At 37.8% G+C, this 16453-nt stretch overlaps 1 protein-coding gene across 1 annotated transcript in view; it reads right to left on the reverse strand.

Moving 5' to 3' along the window:
- Nucleotides 1–16453, reverse strand: part of CFAP47 (cilia and flagella associated protein 47) — a 275659-nt gene that overhangs the window by 235914 nt on the left and 23292 nt on the right. Inside the window, 6 exon segments of the mRNA XM_054165734.1 lie at nt 9000–9094; nt 10703–10847; nt 11856–11933; nt 13110–13241; nt 14349–14471; nt 15563–15693. Of these exon segments, the coding sequence (XP_054021709.1) occupies nt 9000–9094; nt 10703–10847; nt 11856–11933; nt 13110–13241; nt 14349–14471; nt 15563–15693 (704 nt within the window).

Raw genomic sequence — 16453 nt, forward strand, 5'->3', positions numbered from 1 at the left:
ATTATTTAAAAGCTTCCAAAATCTGCAGAACATAGTGTGCCATGCTTCACTTTTACATATATGATAGTAAGTAGAAGATGTAACTAACAGGAAGAACAAGATTTATCCTAACCCAGGACATGAGGCACATACCTATCTGCAACAGAATCAACACAGAGCTTAGGTAATGAGAAGCAAGTATGCAGCACTTAAAGTGTTTGGAGTTCCAGCAGGGTTTGTAGCTCACAGGATCTCCTGGTGAGCAAGATGTGTGCTGAGCCTTGTGGAACAATGTGTGTGTTTGTGCTTAGCAAGAAGGAAGCAGATGAGGGCAAGTTTTTCTAGCAAGATCACCACAGGCCCTTGGTTTATACTGACACTTCAAATCTGATAATGATTTGAGTGTATAACACAGAATTGGATTTTCAATATTAATGTGCTGAATGTCAGTTCAGATTTTTTTAGTAACTAACACTCAAGGTGCATCATAAACAAATCTGAGTAAAATTCTCCTGATTTGATTAACATACTCTTCTATTTTTGGCATCTCAAGTCACCCACATCAAAGATTTCATCACATTACACCTTCAAGGTATGCTCTTGTGGCATAAAACCACATAATTGAAAATTAGACTGCAAAAGACATTTTCCTCTTAGTGTGAGAAGTTCATTTCATTTCAAAGTATGTGTGAAATACATGATCTCACATCACAAACAGTGACTCCTTACAGTTTTAGAGAAACAAGTGGCTATCTTATCCTACAGTAGAAATTAATAAGCACTGCATTTCACGGCTGTGAAATTTGCATTAAAAACAAATAAATCTAACAGCAACAACAATAAAAAAATCACCACAAATCTTTTACCATTTTTACCTAAAACCCTAAAATAAGTCTGATAAAACAGAGCTAAATACCCATGTATTTGGTAGTTAGATGTTAAAAATATGTAAGTAAAACTGTAAAGTGAACCAAGATTATATAGAGAAAAATATAAATAAGTAAAATCACATGGCTGTAGATCTAACATTTTGTACAACAGACACAATCAGAATATTATCAGAGATACAATCAGAAGATTATCTCACACTCCATGTATTTAGTAGTCCTAATAGCTGTTAAAATACACATGCAAGAGAGCATTGTAAAGTGAGCCAATACTAGAGAGAGAGAAAACAAATAAGTAAAAATAGATCAAACATTTTGTACAACAGTCACAACAGAGAAACAATCAGAAGATTCTTTCAAGCTCCTTCGGCTACACACGAAGTTTGCTATATTTCTTATAGTGTACCCAGCATATATCTTTAGAATCATAACAAGCCAAATGCTGCATAAACAACCAACTCATCTCCCAAGCATTATGGGTCAGTGTAAGGAGAACAGAGATAGGACTGCACAATCTGGAGACTGCTCCCAGCCCTGACAGCTCCTGCAGCCAGCAGGCACTTTCCTACATGAGTGATTCTAACATCTGAACCACCATTGCCAGGAACTGCAGTATAAAAGCACATAAAACCCTTTCCATCCCTAGCATGCATGACGTACATTATACAATAACACTAAGATTTTAAAGCTTGCCAACATTAAAATACTTAGTCTACAGATATCATTATGATAGCTATAGCGATCATTACATCATTGGCTATGTAAAACAGCATAGTCTAACACTGCAGTTTTTCTTAATCAGTGCTGTTATGTTTAGTAAGTTGAAGTCAGACAACCAAAGATGGAATCCCTGGATCCCTTTCCCACAGCAGCTATTCAAAACTTGGTTTTCATTCCCAGGAAAATTTGCTTTAGTCTTACTATGCAACAAGGGTTACATAGGCTAAGAACTGGGAAGCAAAACCAAATATGTGCAAGACCCTTAATTCACCACGTGTAGGACATGATGTTCACCAAAAACCTATACTAGCTTTGAAGTATATTACCCCATCAACCATGACAGCTAAAATGATATTTTGTGTAAAATTCATGCATAAAAAACTAATTCAGGTATGATTCTGAGACTGAGGGGGCAATCTGAAAGAAAAAAAAAAAATTCAAAAAGCACTTTAAAAGCAGTTACTTCATTTCTATCTTTACTAAGTACCCCAATGCAAAACTGTACTTTACTAGCTAGTATGGAATACAAAATATAGTCTCAAGGTTGAGTAGATGTTTTGCTGTCTAATCCAGGAATCATATAGTTTATTTAGTAAAAATAATGTGACATGTCTCAAATTACAGTGCTTGTGTTCACAGAACAACTTCACAGAGAACTACAGAGAACTTCACAGAGAATCAGTAAGCTGGTTTATGATTTAAAATTAAGTTAAATCATCTGTAAAGGATAATACTCTTGTATTTACCATGTAATAACATACAGACTGGTCAAAATATTGGAAGCACTAACAAATTATTGAATTTGTGGAAAGGTTGATTTTAAAGTTTGTGTCTTTATAGCACTAATGATACAGAGATTCAGCACTGATACAATGAGAGAAAATGTAAGGAAATTTAGAAAGAAATCAGGTTGATTTGAATTTAAACCTAACTGCAAAATAAAAGGCCTACACCCTGAGGTTCTATAGAATATACATTCTCAACCTCAGATTTAACATGAGTTTTCCCTCAAAGCATGCTAAAATCTTTCATTAAGCCTAAATTCTCCATCTTTATATCACAGCTAAGGAGCTTTCCACATCAATAATGCCACTAGTGTTTAAAGCCATTGCTCAAAACACTGAGAAAACCTAAATCTTGCATTTGTATATGGTCAGAGATGATGCACCAGCAACACCTTGTAATTCCACAGCTGCAGTTTTTCCATACAATTCATTTTTTTATACCACAAATTCTGTTCTTTCATTTAAAAAAAAAAATCATTAAAAATGCCAAAAACTCTGCCAAAACCACTTGTCATTTCTCTACAAAAAGCTGAAGTAATAAGCTTTGACAGGTGTGACTTGCTCTATTTATCTCAATCAAAGGCTTTCACAGGCTTCATTATTACACAGCTGTGTATTCTGTCTTTTTTCCCACGATGCTGGAATTTGTTACTTTCTAGTAGATTTAAAAAAAAAAAAAAAAAAAGGAAGAAACAAAAAAAGAAGCCATTTTGAATCACTACACTCCTGCACCTGGCTTTACCTGCTTTCCTTGCCAGACCATGCATGACGCTGCTGCTAGCACATGAATTATCCTGCCTGGAATAACACAGTAATGGTTAAGGAACAAAGCTGAGGGAGAATAGGTTTAGACTGGATCTTACAAAGAAGTTCTTCAGCATAAGGGTGGTGATACTCTGCAATAAGTTGCCCAGGGAGGTTGTGGATGCTTCCTCCCTGGGGGTGTTCAAGGCCAGGTTGGATGAGGCCTTGAGCACCCATGGTTAGAGTAAATGATCTCTAAGGTCCCTTGCAGTCTAAGCCATTCTATGATTCTATGAAATATTTAAGGCAACCATATGCTGCCCATTTCTTTGGCACAAAACCAAAAGAATGAGGTGCTGCTCACCATCATCTGCACAAGCAGGTTACAGAAAGAGGAATGGTCAGAAAAGCTACGTTTCTTGGGCAGAATAATTTAAAAAACAAAGATAATCACTCAATCAATCAACAAATAATATTATTAGTAATTGCTACCTCTCTGGATAGGGATGAGGGAACTACAACAGATAGCTATGGAGTTTTGGAGTTGGGTTTGGTTGGGTGGGTAATTTTGGGCTTTGGACTGAGAACCCTTCCTAGACCATCATTCACCTGGCTAAATCTCCTTGGACTGCAATGGAAAACAAACTAAAGATTAAAGTTATATCAAAACAGAAGAGGAAGCATCATACAGCCTGTATCCAAATATATTATTATGAAGTATTTTCTAGCTTACCCATTTCTAGTTTACATTTTGCATACCACTTTCACTTACAGCTCTGACTTTCACAGCCAAGAAAAGCACAGTTAAGCCCTCCAGAGAGCTGGAGAAACCTGTCACCTCTAATACCTTCTGAAAGAGGAAGGCACAGCATTCAAGACTAAATTACCTGGAATTAATAATTCAAGTAGTTTTAATAAAATTTTAAAGGCTATTAAAATAATTTTGTGCTTTTGTGATTTTTTTTAATCAATGTTTCTGAACTACTTTGGCTTACTTTTTCCTTTGTTCTAGCATCTACTTTTTTAGCAATAACATCAATATAGTGGGGTTCTGTTGCATTGTAAAGTAGTGTTGTCAGTAATGACCGCAACAGCAGCAGGAAGTTATAGCAGAACCAGAAGGCAGACAGAAAAGAATGTGACTCAATGGGATGCAGAAGGCTTGGAGCAGCTGGGAGGTGAGCTGGTAAGAGCAGCTCTCCAGAAAACTGTGATGAGATCAGAGAAACAGCTGTTCAAATGCAGAGGCAGGAAACAGTGCTTGCAACCATGAAATCTGAACAGGAGAAGATTCCTTTTTTCAAGACTGGAGAGTCAAGAAAGAGAAGGAAGAAATCTGGTGAGAAAATGGGGAAATCTAGATGAAGTAGAATGATAAAGAAGTTGGATTCAATGGGAAATAGTTTATCAGTCTCTACTGAGAGTTTCTGATCACAGTAAGATATTCTGGTACCTGGAGCACTTTCTTAACAGAACTATGCTTTTTATTAGTCTTCTAATATACAGTTGAATAAAGGGAAAAGCTAAAGCATCCTAGAGGGTACGTATATTTCCAGATGCTTCCTTCAGTCATGCCATACTGGCAACACATTTAGTTTTCAAAGTTAACTTCATTTAACATTAGTCAGTCCTATTGTTGGCAATACTGCACTAACTCTCAGTAATGTTAACAGTGTGTTGCAAGTTGTTAAGTGTATTTGGGCATGTCTTGCCTAGCAATAAGTAAACTACCTCCACGACAGGCAGGCCATTATACACATGGAGCAGAAGGAGAGCAATGGTTTCACAGTGAGCCTACTCATCACCAAGGGCAAAAGGAGACTATGAGCACATGAACAGAAGGGGAAACTAAACCAAAACCATCTTATTGAAGCAGCACTTTAGTTGGTAATGAGGTATAAGGTGCTCCAGGAAAATTTCTCTTTTGAAGTTCTCCTTTTCCATTACTTCTGGAGGAAGTTGTACTCAAAAAAAAAATAAAAAAATTATTCTCAACACTGCCAAAACACTTGGACCCAGAGTTTGAAACTTTAAAAAAGGATGACACCAAAAAAAACCTACAGAGAAACCTGTAATCAACAGATGCAGTTCATCCTACACTTTTTTTTTTGTAAGAAGAGAAGTCACAAGACATATCCAGTAAAATATAAGAACTACTTTTTCTTCCAAACTTGTATCAGAATCAAAGCAAACTGTCAACTGGTATAACCTCATCTTCAGTTAGGTTGCCATACGTAGTGGTTTGAGCCTCAACTGGAGTTTGAGAGCTCAGATGGTAGCAAAATCCAAGAATTCCTCCCCCATGCCCCCCCCCCCCCCCCCCCCCCTTTTCCCTGATAAGGAAAAAGGAGAGAAAGGAAAAAAAGGGGTAGGGGAAATGAGAAGGAGGTAAATCTACCAAAAAATAATCTGGAGTTGGTTTGGAAGTAGAAGTAAATTTATTTTAACAAATTATATATATAGCAGTAACAGGGAGGATTTACAAGGGTAAGTAATAAGGATGAATAGGAAAATATACAAAGCCAAATTTGCATGGCCTTGTATCTCCCTTGATGTATTGGATTTCAGTCCTTTAGAGATGCATGGATGCAGCAGGGAGATCAGGCCCAACCACATCGCAGAACCAGGAGGCTAGCAGCGGTTGTTGGCCCTTTCAAATAGGCAAGGAAGGAGCAAAGAGAGCAAATGGCCACAGCGTCTTCCTTTTTATAGGCTTGCTGGACAGGAAAGGGGAGTGGAATAGAGCACCCTCCACCCAGGGACCCCTCCTCCAGTTCCTCTCTGTTCACCTGGATCAGGTTTCTTTTGTCCCCTGGGGAAGCAGGGCTCTCACAGCCCTCTCCCAGAATGGGTGTAACCCAACACAGGATACCACAAGGATAAAATAACAGTTGGAGATGCTCATTAAATTGAGTGGGCCAGAACTGGACACAGGACTCAAGGTGTGGCCTAACCAGTGCTGAGTACAGGGGCAGAATGTCTTCTCTGCTCCTGTTGGCCACACTATTTCTGATGCAGGCCAGGATGCCATTGGCCTTCTTGGCCACCTGGGCACACTGCTGGCTCATGTTCAGCCTACTGTCAACCAGCACCCCCAGGTCCCTTTCTGCCTGGCTGCTCTCCAGCCACTCTGACCCCAGCCTGTAGCACTGCATGCGGTTGTTGCGACCAAAGTGCAGCATCTGGCACTTGGACTTGTCCATTATGTTGGACTCTGCCCATCTGTCCAGCCTGTCAAGGTCCCTCTGGAGAGCCCTTCTACCCTCAACACCTGCTCCCAACTTGGTGTTGTCTGCAAACTTACAAACTTTCAACTAGAATGAAAAATTTGAAATGCTGTTGCGTACTCAGGATTTTAAGATGAAAAAGGTTCTTTAAGAGAATGCTGCTATGGTAGGTTGCTTTTGTAATTGAAATAAACTTCTCTGAGGATTTCATTGATAAAACAAAAATCAAAACTAATTAAATTTTGAAGCTTGGCTGTAAGAAAAGCAATAATCTATACCTACACCTCAAAAAGTTGAAATACATCTTTTCTTCACTTTTATTTTTCATAAGGGAAGTTTCCCTTTCTACATTCCAATTTCATCATTTTCAGGGGGGAAAAAAAATCTGTCATGGAGGGAGTATGAAAAACAATCCAGTGTGCACTGTGTCAGTGCTGGGGAGGGAGAAGGTAGCCCTGTCCCTTCATCCCTTGTCCTTTCTAGTGGAGCCAGCCAGCTTGAACCAATACATTATCCACCCTTTATTCTATACCATCTACATCACACTCAGCAGCAATTAACACAACAGACTTCTCCATCCTCCTGCATCACCCCACCAGGTACACCCAGGTCCCTGGGTAAAAGCAGTCCCACAGGTGGGTTTGCCTTTACCAGAAGCAGGACTAACTCAGACTTTTGTCCCTAGGATATTCCTCATGTGTACCTTGGGAATCTCCTTCTACAGCACATGGCAGTTTGGAGTGGGCAGGGCCAGCTCAATTAGCAGATCCTCTAGTGTTAACCAGCCAAGTGACTGGTACTAGATATGCATCCCAGCTTTTGGAGGACACTCCTCCAATTGCTCTCAGGATGGTTTTTAGCAGGACATTGTAACGTGTAACTTTCCCAGCAAGTGATGTGTGATAGGGGATGTAATACACCCACTCAATGCTATGTTCCTTGGCCCAAGTGCCTATGAGGCTGTTTCAGAAATGAGTCCCATTACCTGACTCAATTCCTTCCGGGGTACCATGTCACCATTGTTTTTCAAGGCCTACAATGGTTTTCCAAGTGGTGGCATGGGGCACTGAATATGTTTCCAGCCATCCAGTGTTTCTACCGTTGTAAGCACATAGTGTTTGTGCTGGCAGGTTTGTGTCAGTGTGATGTAATCAATCTGCCAGGCTTCCCCATATTTATATTTCAGCCATCATGCCCTCCCACCCCCCATAGCACAGAGGCTTTACTCACTTGGCCTGTTTGACTATAGCACATTTCACATTCAGAGGTAAGCTGTGCCATGGTTTGATGCTAGATCACCCCTGATACTCTCTATTCACCATTTTGCAATCAATCACATACTTCCCTAACACTATATCTAGTCTAAATCTGACTACCTTGCTTCTGAGAATGTCGCAACAGACAGTGTCAAGATACTGAAAGGCATGACATTTACTGCTAATCCTCTAATTCAAGACTTGCTATGCTGTGGAAGGAAACTAATTGATAAAAAAATGAGCACATTGACTCATGTTCTGCCTGTGAAGAAAACATTCATCAGTGAATGTGCCAGAAATACACACCATCAATCATTTCACAACACCTTGTCTGCACAATCTAAGCTGACAGTAACAAGAGGAAGGACATCACAGTGTTTACCAGACACAGCCTATAATATGCAAATTCTATTTGCTTGATGCTTTGAGCAAATGAATTCCCTTTCAGTCAATAGCTAAAGTTCCAGAATGGGAGGAAAAGTAAGAAAAGAAGAGTATCATTAACCCATCCAAGATGCAGTGTCTCCAATACTCATTTATTCCTTTCAGGAAAAACTGCAGCTAATGCAATAGGTTTACATCCTGTGGAAGTGATCTCCAGGTGCTTGTTCTGAAGCTGGCTCATAATATCAAAGACTAAATTTTCTTTTCAGTTCATTGTTCTCCAAATACATGGAACCCCCCAACCCTCCATTTCTAAAGCTTTGTTCAACAGGTTCAAATTTAAGTTTTCCTATAGCACTCCCTGTTGAAACCTACTGCCAATAAAAGGCAATTTTCCTCATGTAATAACCCACAAAGTCTCACATCAACTTATTTCTCTCAATTCAACCAGAATTCACTCTTTCAACAGAAAACAACTTTGTCAATCTCTATGACACACAAAACACCTCTACTTTTGCAGTCCCTTGGTTATCTGAGAGTTAAAGCACAGACAGGTAAAAAAAGAAAATGCTGCTAGTCAGCTGAATGATTTAATGACTGCACAGTAAGACATTTCAATTTAAGTTTATACCTTTTCCATTTTTAAATCATTGAGAAAGTGTGTTTTCTTTGTGTATGTGAAAGCAGCAACTGAGATATAAAGATTAGAATAGAATTAACCAGGTTGGAAAAGACCTCCAAGACCATCAAGTCCAACCTATCATCCAACACTATCTAATCAACTAAACCATGGCACCAAGCACCCCAGTCTCTTCCTAAACACCTCCAGTGATAGTGACTCCACCACCTCCCTGGGCAGATTATTTCAAGACTTGTTTTCTTAAGAATTGGATTGTTACTACAGAACTACAGCATGTTCCAAAATGCACATCTAAGACATCTGTGATTTCCTGACCATAGAAATGCCATAAAGCCTTATTTTAATTCACCATAATCAGCACTACCCCATAAACCTACCTCTTTTGGCGTGAAGGACAAGAAGCACTGCAAAGCTGACTTTCCCTTTAAGTTAACCAAATATGAATAAGGCTTTGAAGAACAGCAGTCAACCACTGTCAAGCAAAAATCAGAATTAAATTACAGATGTTATTACACTAAATATCAACTTGTAATAGTTGCAGTACTTCCAAGTTATTTCCAACATAAGGCGTCTACAGATTTGTATGACAAACATCCCTCAAAGTTATGAATTAATATTGTATTTCTCATAAGGATTCTGGAGGTAATTTTGAGTAGTGTTAAATCACCAGCAACTTTCATTAAAGTTATCGATTTGGGAGAACACAATCTTTCAGAAAAATCTCACTGTCATTTACCTTTGAATAAAAGTGTTAGGCAAACATAGTTAATAACAAAAACTAATACTACAAGGAGAAATACAGCTGGCTGAAACTGTGCTTTTTTCTAAATGACTTTTAGGTATAATCTACACAACAGGAGTTTACCAGCAAGGCTTGTTTCATTTTTCAAACTTTCACATCCAATTCATGGCACTGGCAGGAGCATAGGTTTCTAACAGATAAGGAAACATTCATCTGACATCAGCATTCATCCTGAAACACCAGGATCAGTATTCATCCACTATTCACCATTTAAACACTGCTGGACCTGACTGGATGTCCTATTACTTGTTTTGAGCACAAATTCTGATCTAGAAATCATGTGCAATGAGTTGATTCCCAGGCTGGCTGTTGCCTGTTATAGTCAATTCTCTTCTAAGATGATTGAATAGGTGCCCTCACCTTCCCTGTAAAGTTCAACACAGGGTAAGAAAACCTTTCTGTTCTTGTCAGATCATCATCCACATATACTTCTACATAAAGATACAACTAAATATTATAATACTGTCTTGCAGAATAAAGAGTCCTGATTTCCTGAGCCTTCAGGGACAACAGGAGGCATAAGCATAGCTGCAAAATTTTCTTGTGAATAAAGATGTTGGAACAGCAAAGGAGATGCCAAGACTTAAGTAGAAAAGGAATGGGCAACAATGAGTGAAGGATAAGTATCTGCAGTGCTTCTATCAAGAAACAAAAGAATAGCAACCTAATTCCACATATTGCCCCAGTGTCATTCTGAGCTGGACATCATGCAGAACAGAGCTCCTGTGATTAACAGGACATGCCTGTACCATTAGGAAAAAAGTCCAGATTCTTACACTGATCAACTGAAGGACAAAGATTGTCAAAACAGTGGGTAAAAGTTTTGGGGCTTTGGTTGATTATTTGTCAAAGTGTTTGGGGTTCTTTGGTTGGTTGGTTTTGGAGGGATTTTTTGTTTAGTCTTGTGTTTTTTCTTTTATTTTCATTTTTTTCTTTTTGCATTTATTTTCAACTTACGTTTTTCTTTAACATACCTTAATAACTAGAATGGGCAAAGAAAAAGGAACTCAAAGACTTTTTTTTTAATTAGGATTTTAAACTAACTAAATAAAAATCAGTCTACAGGCAACTTGACATTTTCCAAATGCTTTTTTTGGGCAAATGTCCCTTTACAGGCAAACCAAAATGTCACATTTCAATTTATATTAAGTAGCACTTTCAAAAATAAGTGGTTTAGTTTTTCTTAAATCAGAACATTTGCATATCAGAAATAGTCTGACAAATTTTCTCTCAGCATTATCCATTTAATGAAAATTCTGATATAGCAAAAGCAAATACCTGAATGGTCATTAGCATTCAACTTGAAGTCTTTATAGCTAGAAAAATCAAACTCCACTCTGGTACATGCTTGTCCTTTGTTCTGCAGCAAAAAGGGAATTGATTTTGTAGAACCAAGATAAACATCACCAAAGTCAAATACATCCTGTAAGTTTAAAGAGAAAGAAAAAAAGAAAAAAAGTCCAAGGACTGTAAATTAATTTTTTTAAATTGAATATTATGTACAAAATAATTGTGCAAAGATTCACAATTTATAACACAATAACAGACTTGGTAAATCAGTTGTCTTGCACAACCCTTAACTTAAAAATCTTTCAGAACATAACACATAAGAGCTGAGAATTCAGTAGGTAAGTCCAGATACACCATCAGGAATTTTTCTGTCATTCAGTAAACAGATTACTTTTCCCCTTTCTGCACCTTTTCACTAATCTTCAATTACTTAAAAGAATCCTTTCCCTTTTAACATACATTTTGCAGATTGTCAAATTCAAAAGCTAAAACTGTCAACTATCATTTAATACAATTGTTATATATACATTCAGTTTACTGTCTCTTCCCAAGTTCTTCAATCATTTTCTCAGGAAGCTAGTATAGCAAAAAGTGAAAAACAGAATCACAGAATTAACCAGGTTGGAAAAGACCTTTGAGATCATCAAGTCCAACCTACTACCTAACACCATCTAATCAACTGAACCATGACACTAAGTGCCACATCCAGTCTTTTTTTAAACAGTTCCAGGGACAGTGACTCCACCACCTTCCAATCACTCTTTCTGTGAAGAATTTTTTCCTAACATCCAGCCTAAACTTCCCCTGGTGCAGCTTAAGACTGTGTCCTCTCCTCTGTCACTGGTTGCCTGGGAGAAGAGACCAACCGCCACCTGGCTACGACCTCCCTTCAGGTAGTTGTAGACAGCAATAAGGTCTCCCCTGAGCCTCCTCTTCTCCAGGCTAAACAACCCCAGGTCCCTCAGCCTCTCCTCATAGGGCTTGTGTTCCAGACCCCTCACCAGTCTCCTTGCTCTTCTCTGGACACATTTGAATGTGAAGTAGGGATGAACCACTATGACATTTAGATAAAGCATACTATCAATCACACTATCAATAACACTATCAATCTAAGCAATTGCTACAATTTCTTCATACTTACCAAGTCAATGTTTATTTCAGGGACCTCTACAAATCCACTAATCCGAAGCACTAATACTCCTGAGTTTCGGACTGCTACCTAAGGGAATGGATGACAGTGTGATTATTGACAAAGTCATTTCAACAATTATCTTACCAAATCTGATACAATTACATGAAAAGTTCAAAAATAAAAACAAACAAACAAACACCTACAAAACCTGCTCCACAGAGTGGAGAGAGACATTCAGCATAATTTGTAATGAAAATATGATGATACCTCTTATAATACAATACATTATTGTTATGGAAATATAAAGAGGTGAAGAAAATGCCTTCAGTTTCTAGATCATACATATACATGTTCCAGTGAGATGATGTTTTAAAAAAGAACAAATTATGCCTCTGTGGTACACTATATATGGGAGAGTCATAGCTGTCAATGAAACAAACAAACAAAAAACTGATTCAAAAATCCAACAAACAATTCAGTTTTAGGAAAGGCCACTGTTCTGCAGACAAAAAATATGTTGCAGGAGGCTGTATCACTAGAATAAAGAGTTCTCTTCAATGGGAGTAAGCTGAATGGATCTATACAGCAGCTCTGAAGACTGAAAAGTATACTACAACACTAACCACTTGACAGAGGTGTTAGTACAAAGTAGATACTATTGTTCTTAGCAATGCTAAATCTGTTTTAGAAGAGAGAAAAGATCAAGGGATACTAGGTTTATGCAGGCATAATGGAAGGCAGCCACAGAACATGGAGGTGGCAAAGAAGAGCCCTATGACAGCATCCTTTTTTTCCCCAATTCTCTTATCTGACCAAGGACAAGTACAGGGATCAGGCAGTCAGAAAACAAAACAGTACTAGATGTTTATTGCGCTGCTGTTACCACCTCAAATCTATTAGTAAATCCATCTCTGAGATGATCTCAAAAACAAGTCAAGAAATTAAAGACACCGCAGTATTTCAGTCCTACTCCTCTAGAGATCAGAAAGCCTGCAGATATGTTTACATATCTTCTGAAAGCAAGCACATAAGTTTCAACAGCTTGCCAACAATATAATATGAATCTGCTAAAAATGAGAGGCTGTTTTGATACATCAAAGCAAGACTGAGACAAAATAACAGAACAGGTTCCAGCAGCCATTAATTTTTCTTCTTTTTTAAATAGTTTGAACACTGGAGATAAAATCCAAAAGACAGGCAAATGTACACACATAAGCACACATCATAACACTCAAAAGACAAAGTTCTTCCAGTTCTGAATACCTCCACTCTTGTATCAAAACTCATTTTTGCGTTCAGAGAAAAACAGATTTTGAGAACAGCACAGCCTCCCACAGGTATCACCCCTTCAGAAGGGGTGATCTTCATGCCGGGTAGTGGGTTGGAATCAAGAACCTTCAAAACACAAACATGAAAGATGAACAATACTGAGAGGGAAAAAAAACAAACAAACAAAAAACCACAACCCATAACATGGAACACTGGGGAGCAAGGGGAGCTGGTTTTGCTTGGTTTGTTTTTTAACAGCAATATGTCTATCACAAAGCTTTTATATTCTTACAGGAAATTATAAGAGGGAACTGCTTGAAAGAATCCAGCACAGAGGCACAAAGATGGTGAAGGGAGTGGAACATCTCCCTTATGAGGAAAGGTTGAGGGAACTGGGTCTGTTTTGCCTGGAGAGGAGGAGACTGAGAGGTGACCTCATTCATGTTTATAAATGTGTGAAGGGTGAGTGCTGGGAGGACAGAAATAGGCTCTTCTCAGTCATGTCCAGTGATAGGACAAAGGGCAATGGGTGCAAGCTAGAGTATAGGAGGTTCCATGTGAGCATAAGGAAAAACCTTTTCACTGAGGATGACAAAACAATGGAATAGGCTGCCCAGACAGATTGTGGAGTCTCCTTCTCTGCAGACATTCAAAACCTGCCTGTATGAGTTCCTGTGTGACCTGCCATAGGTGATCCTGCTCTGGCAGGGGGTTTGGTCTTGATGATCTTTCAAGGTCCATTCCAACTCCTAACATTCTGTGAACATATAATGCTAACTTGGACGTAAAAGCTTGGGGCAAAAACATGGGTAAACAAAGTAACAGATTCATAATCATGATGACTGTCACTTTCTTCTATTGTCATGGATAGAACTATGAAATAATTCTTGCACATCAGCTGACAATTTCACATTCTGGGTTTTAAATTTTAATAACTTCCTGGGGAAAAAAAAAAAAAAAGGCACCCAAGCTTCCAGATTTGTCATTTCTTTTGTTGTATTCACAACCTAATACTGTAGATCCTCATACTGTATAATTCAGTAATGATACTAGGAGTAACCTACAATTAGTAAGGACAAAATATAATTTCTTCTCTTCTAATGCACTAATAATTCTCCAACATTTGTCCAATAACTGAAAACACAAACCCATAACGTGATCTGATAAAACAAACTCCTCTCCTTCTCCCACCCCTTCAAGAAGTAAAATATTCTCTAAGTAATTTTAGCTTACTTGGAAGTATGCATGATTGTATCCTATGTTTTGAAGAATGGCTGTCTTACAAGTGGATAAACCCATTGGACTATGGCTGAAGGATATCCTTTGTTCCATAAACTGAACTTTAGTAGTACCAAGCTATAAAAACAGAAAACAAGCATACTAAATAACGTACTACTAAGTACAAATAAATGATTCAGCCTAATTTTCTTTTCATTACATAATGAACTAATATACTTGTGGGAAAATGCAGATTAGAAGCACTGAAATAGACAAACAGTTTAAATGCAAGACAAGGTTTATGCAATGCATTAAGCTTACCTAGATTCAAAGTGAACAGGCATAATTCCAGAGATATTTCTGGGCTAATTACAAGACAAATAAAAATATTTTAACTAAATGTAATTTAACAGCACAGGTCCCATGATATTTTTTAGTCCTAAATGTGTGATTAGGACAAGATACTCCAGAGATTTTAATAGGAGTAGGAATACCAACATTCTAATTTACACTCATCTGGGTTTACATATGGCAATTTCCAAGGCTTCAAAAGAAAATGAAAAGGGAAAAAAGGGGGGAGAAGCTGTTGGGGAAAAAAAGAAAAGATCAAAGAGAAAGCAGCCACATCAAGAGGGAAGGGAAAAGTTTTATTTGCTCTCAAAATGGAAGCTCTACAGTAATAGCCAGTAGACTGGGGGGGGGGGGGGGGGGGGGGGGGGAAGTTTGTCTCCTTCATACTCCCTGGCATGCAACATAAGATAACAAATGGTTTGCCTAAGCTGAACTGTTTAGAAGACTATCCAGAACACTGCTTTTCAAATTACCAAATATGATGCTAAAATAAAAATACAGAATAATGTTACAATCTGTTGTTACCCTGAAGTTCTGCCCACACTCACCTTGATTTTTATCCTTTTATTATGGACCTGAAGAACCATCATACCACCTCTCAACCTTTGTTTGGATAAACTAAGCAAACCATGAACAATTACCACTTAATATGTAAGGACCACTAAGGAAGTATTAAAAACAAGAAAAAGGCAAATTCTCTTTGTCTTGCCTTTTCACTGTCTTTGGAGTAATATGCTTTTGTTAAATATATCAAATAAAAGCCATATGAAATATATTTCTATTATCATACACTAAAAAAAACGAATAATTTAAGAAATCATTGGTTTAAATAAAACCCACACATTTTGCTTCTTTGAGTTTGCTGTTGGAACTGTTACCTTTGCAAGACACTTCAAGTTAATTGTGTTTCCTTCACGCACACACAGGTTGAATTCTCCTGTCTCTGGAGAGCTGAACCCCGGATACCAAAGAACTTCACATTCCAGATCACTATAGGCCTCCACAAAGCCTAAATAAATGACATACTTTACATGTTATAGCATTTATATGTAAAAATCATATGATTCTTTGTATAACTAGAAATAATTTAAGCACATTGAAGTGCAATCACCTTCTGTTGCTGTTGAACAGTACATTGAATTAAGTAAAATTAGTTTCTGAATTCTCAAGATAATCATAGAATAAACCAGGTTGGAAAAGACCTCAGAGATCAAGTCCAACTTATTACCTAATACCTAACACCTCATGACAACTAAACCATGATTGCACAACCTGTTTATTAGTATGCTGTAGTAAAACATATTTAAGTTGTTTGGTTTTTTTAAACTCAACATTTTTCAAATAAATAAATCAAAGAACAGATGATCTTTCTTGTAGATTAACAACTTCAGGAAAGGCCATATACATTTACTTGATTGAAGCAGAATCTGAAGTTATATCAGCAGAGATATTTTTCTTAAGAATCAGAGCATATCAAGCCTCCTGATCCAGCCAAATCTTGTTTTAACTGTGTAATACCAATTCAGTTAGCAGTTGGTACTTTAATAGCAGAGCTCAAACATATTCCTGCAGAATACTGCCTTTGAAAGGAGAGAAGGTAAAAGCTAATGTCTCACATACTTCTAACAAATATTGATCCATAATGAAACTGGAAACTAATCCCAGACTGAATTCCATTCCTGTCACTCAGACTGTCTGCATCAACTTAGCAGCTTCATTCTTCACAAAGTGCTTTTGAAATATTTCCTGTCTTGATGAGCTCTATGATA

The sequence above is a fragment of the Dryobates pubescens genome, chromosome 12, assembly GCF_014839835.1.
Source record: "Dryobates pubescens isolate bDryPub1 chromosome 12, bDryPub1.pri, whole genome shotgun sequence".
NCBI lineage: Eukaryota > Metazoa > Chordata > Aves > Piciformes > Picidae > Dryobates > Dryobates pubescens.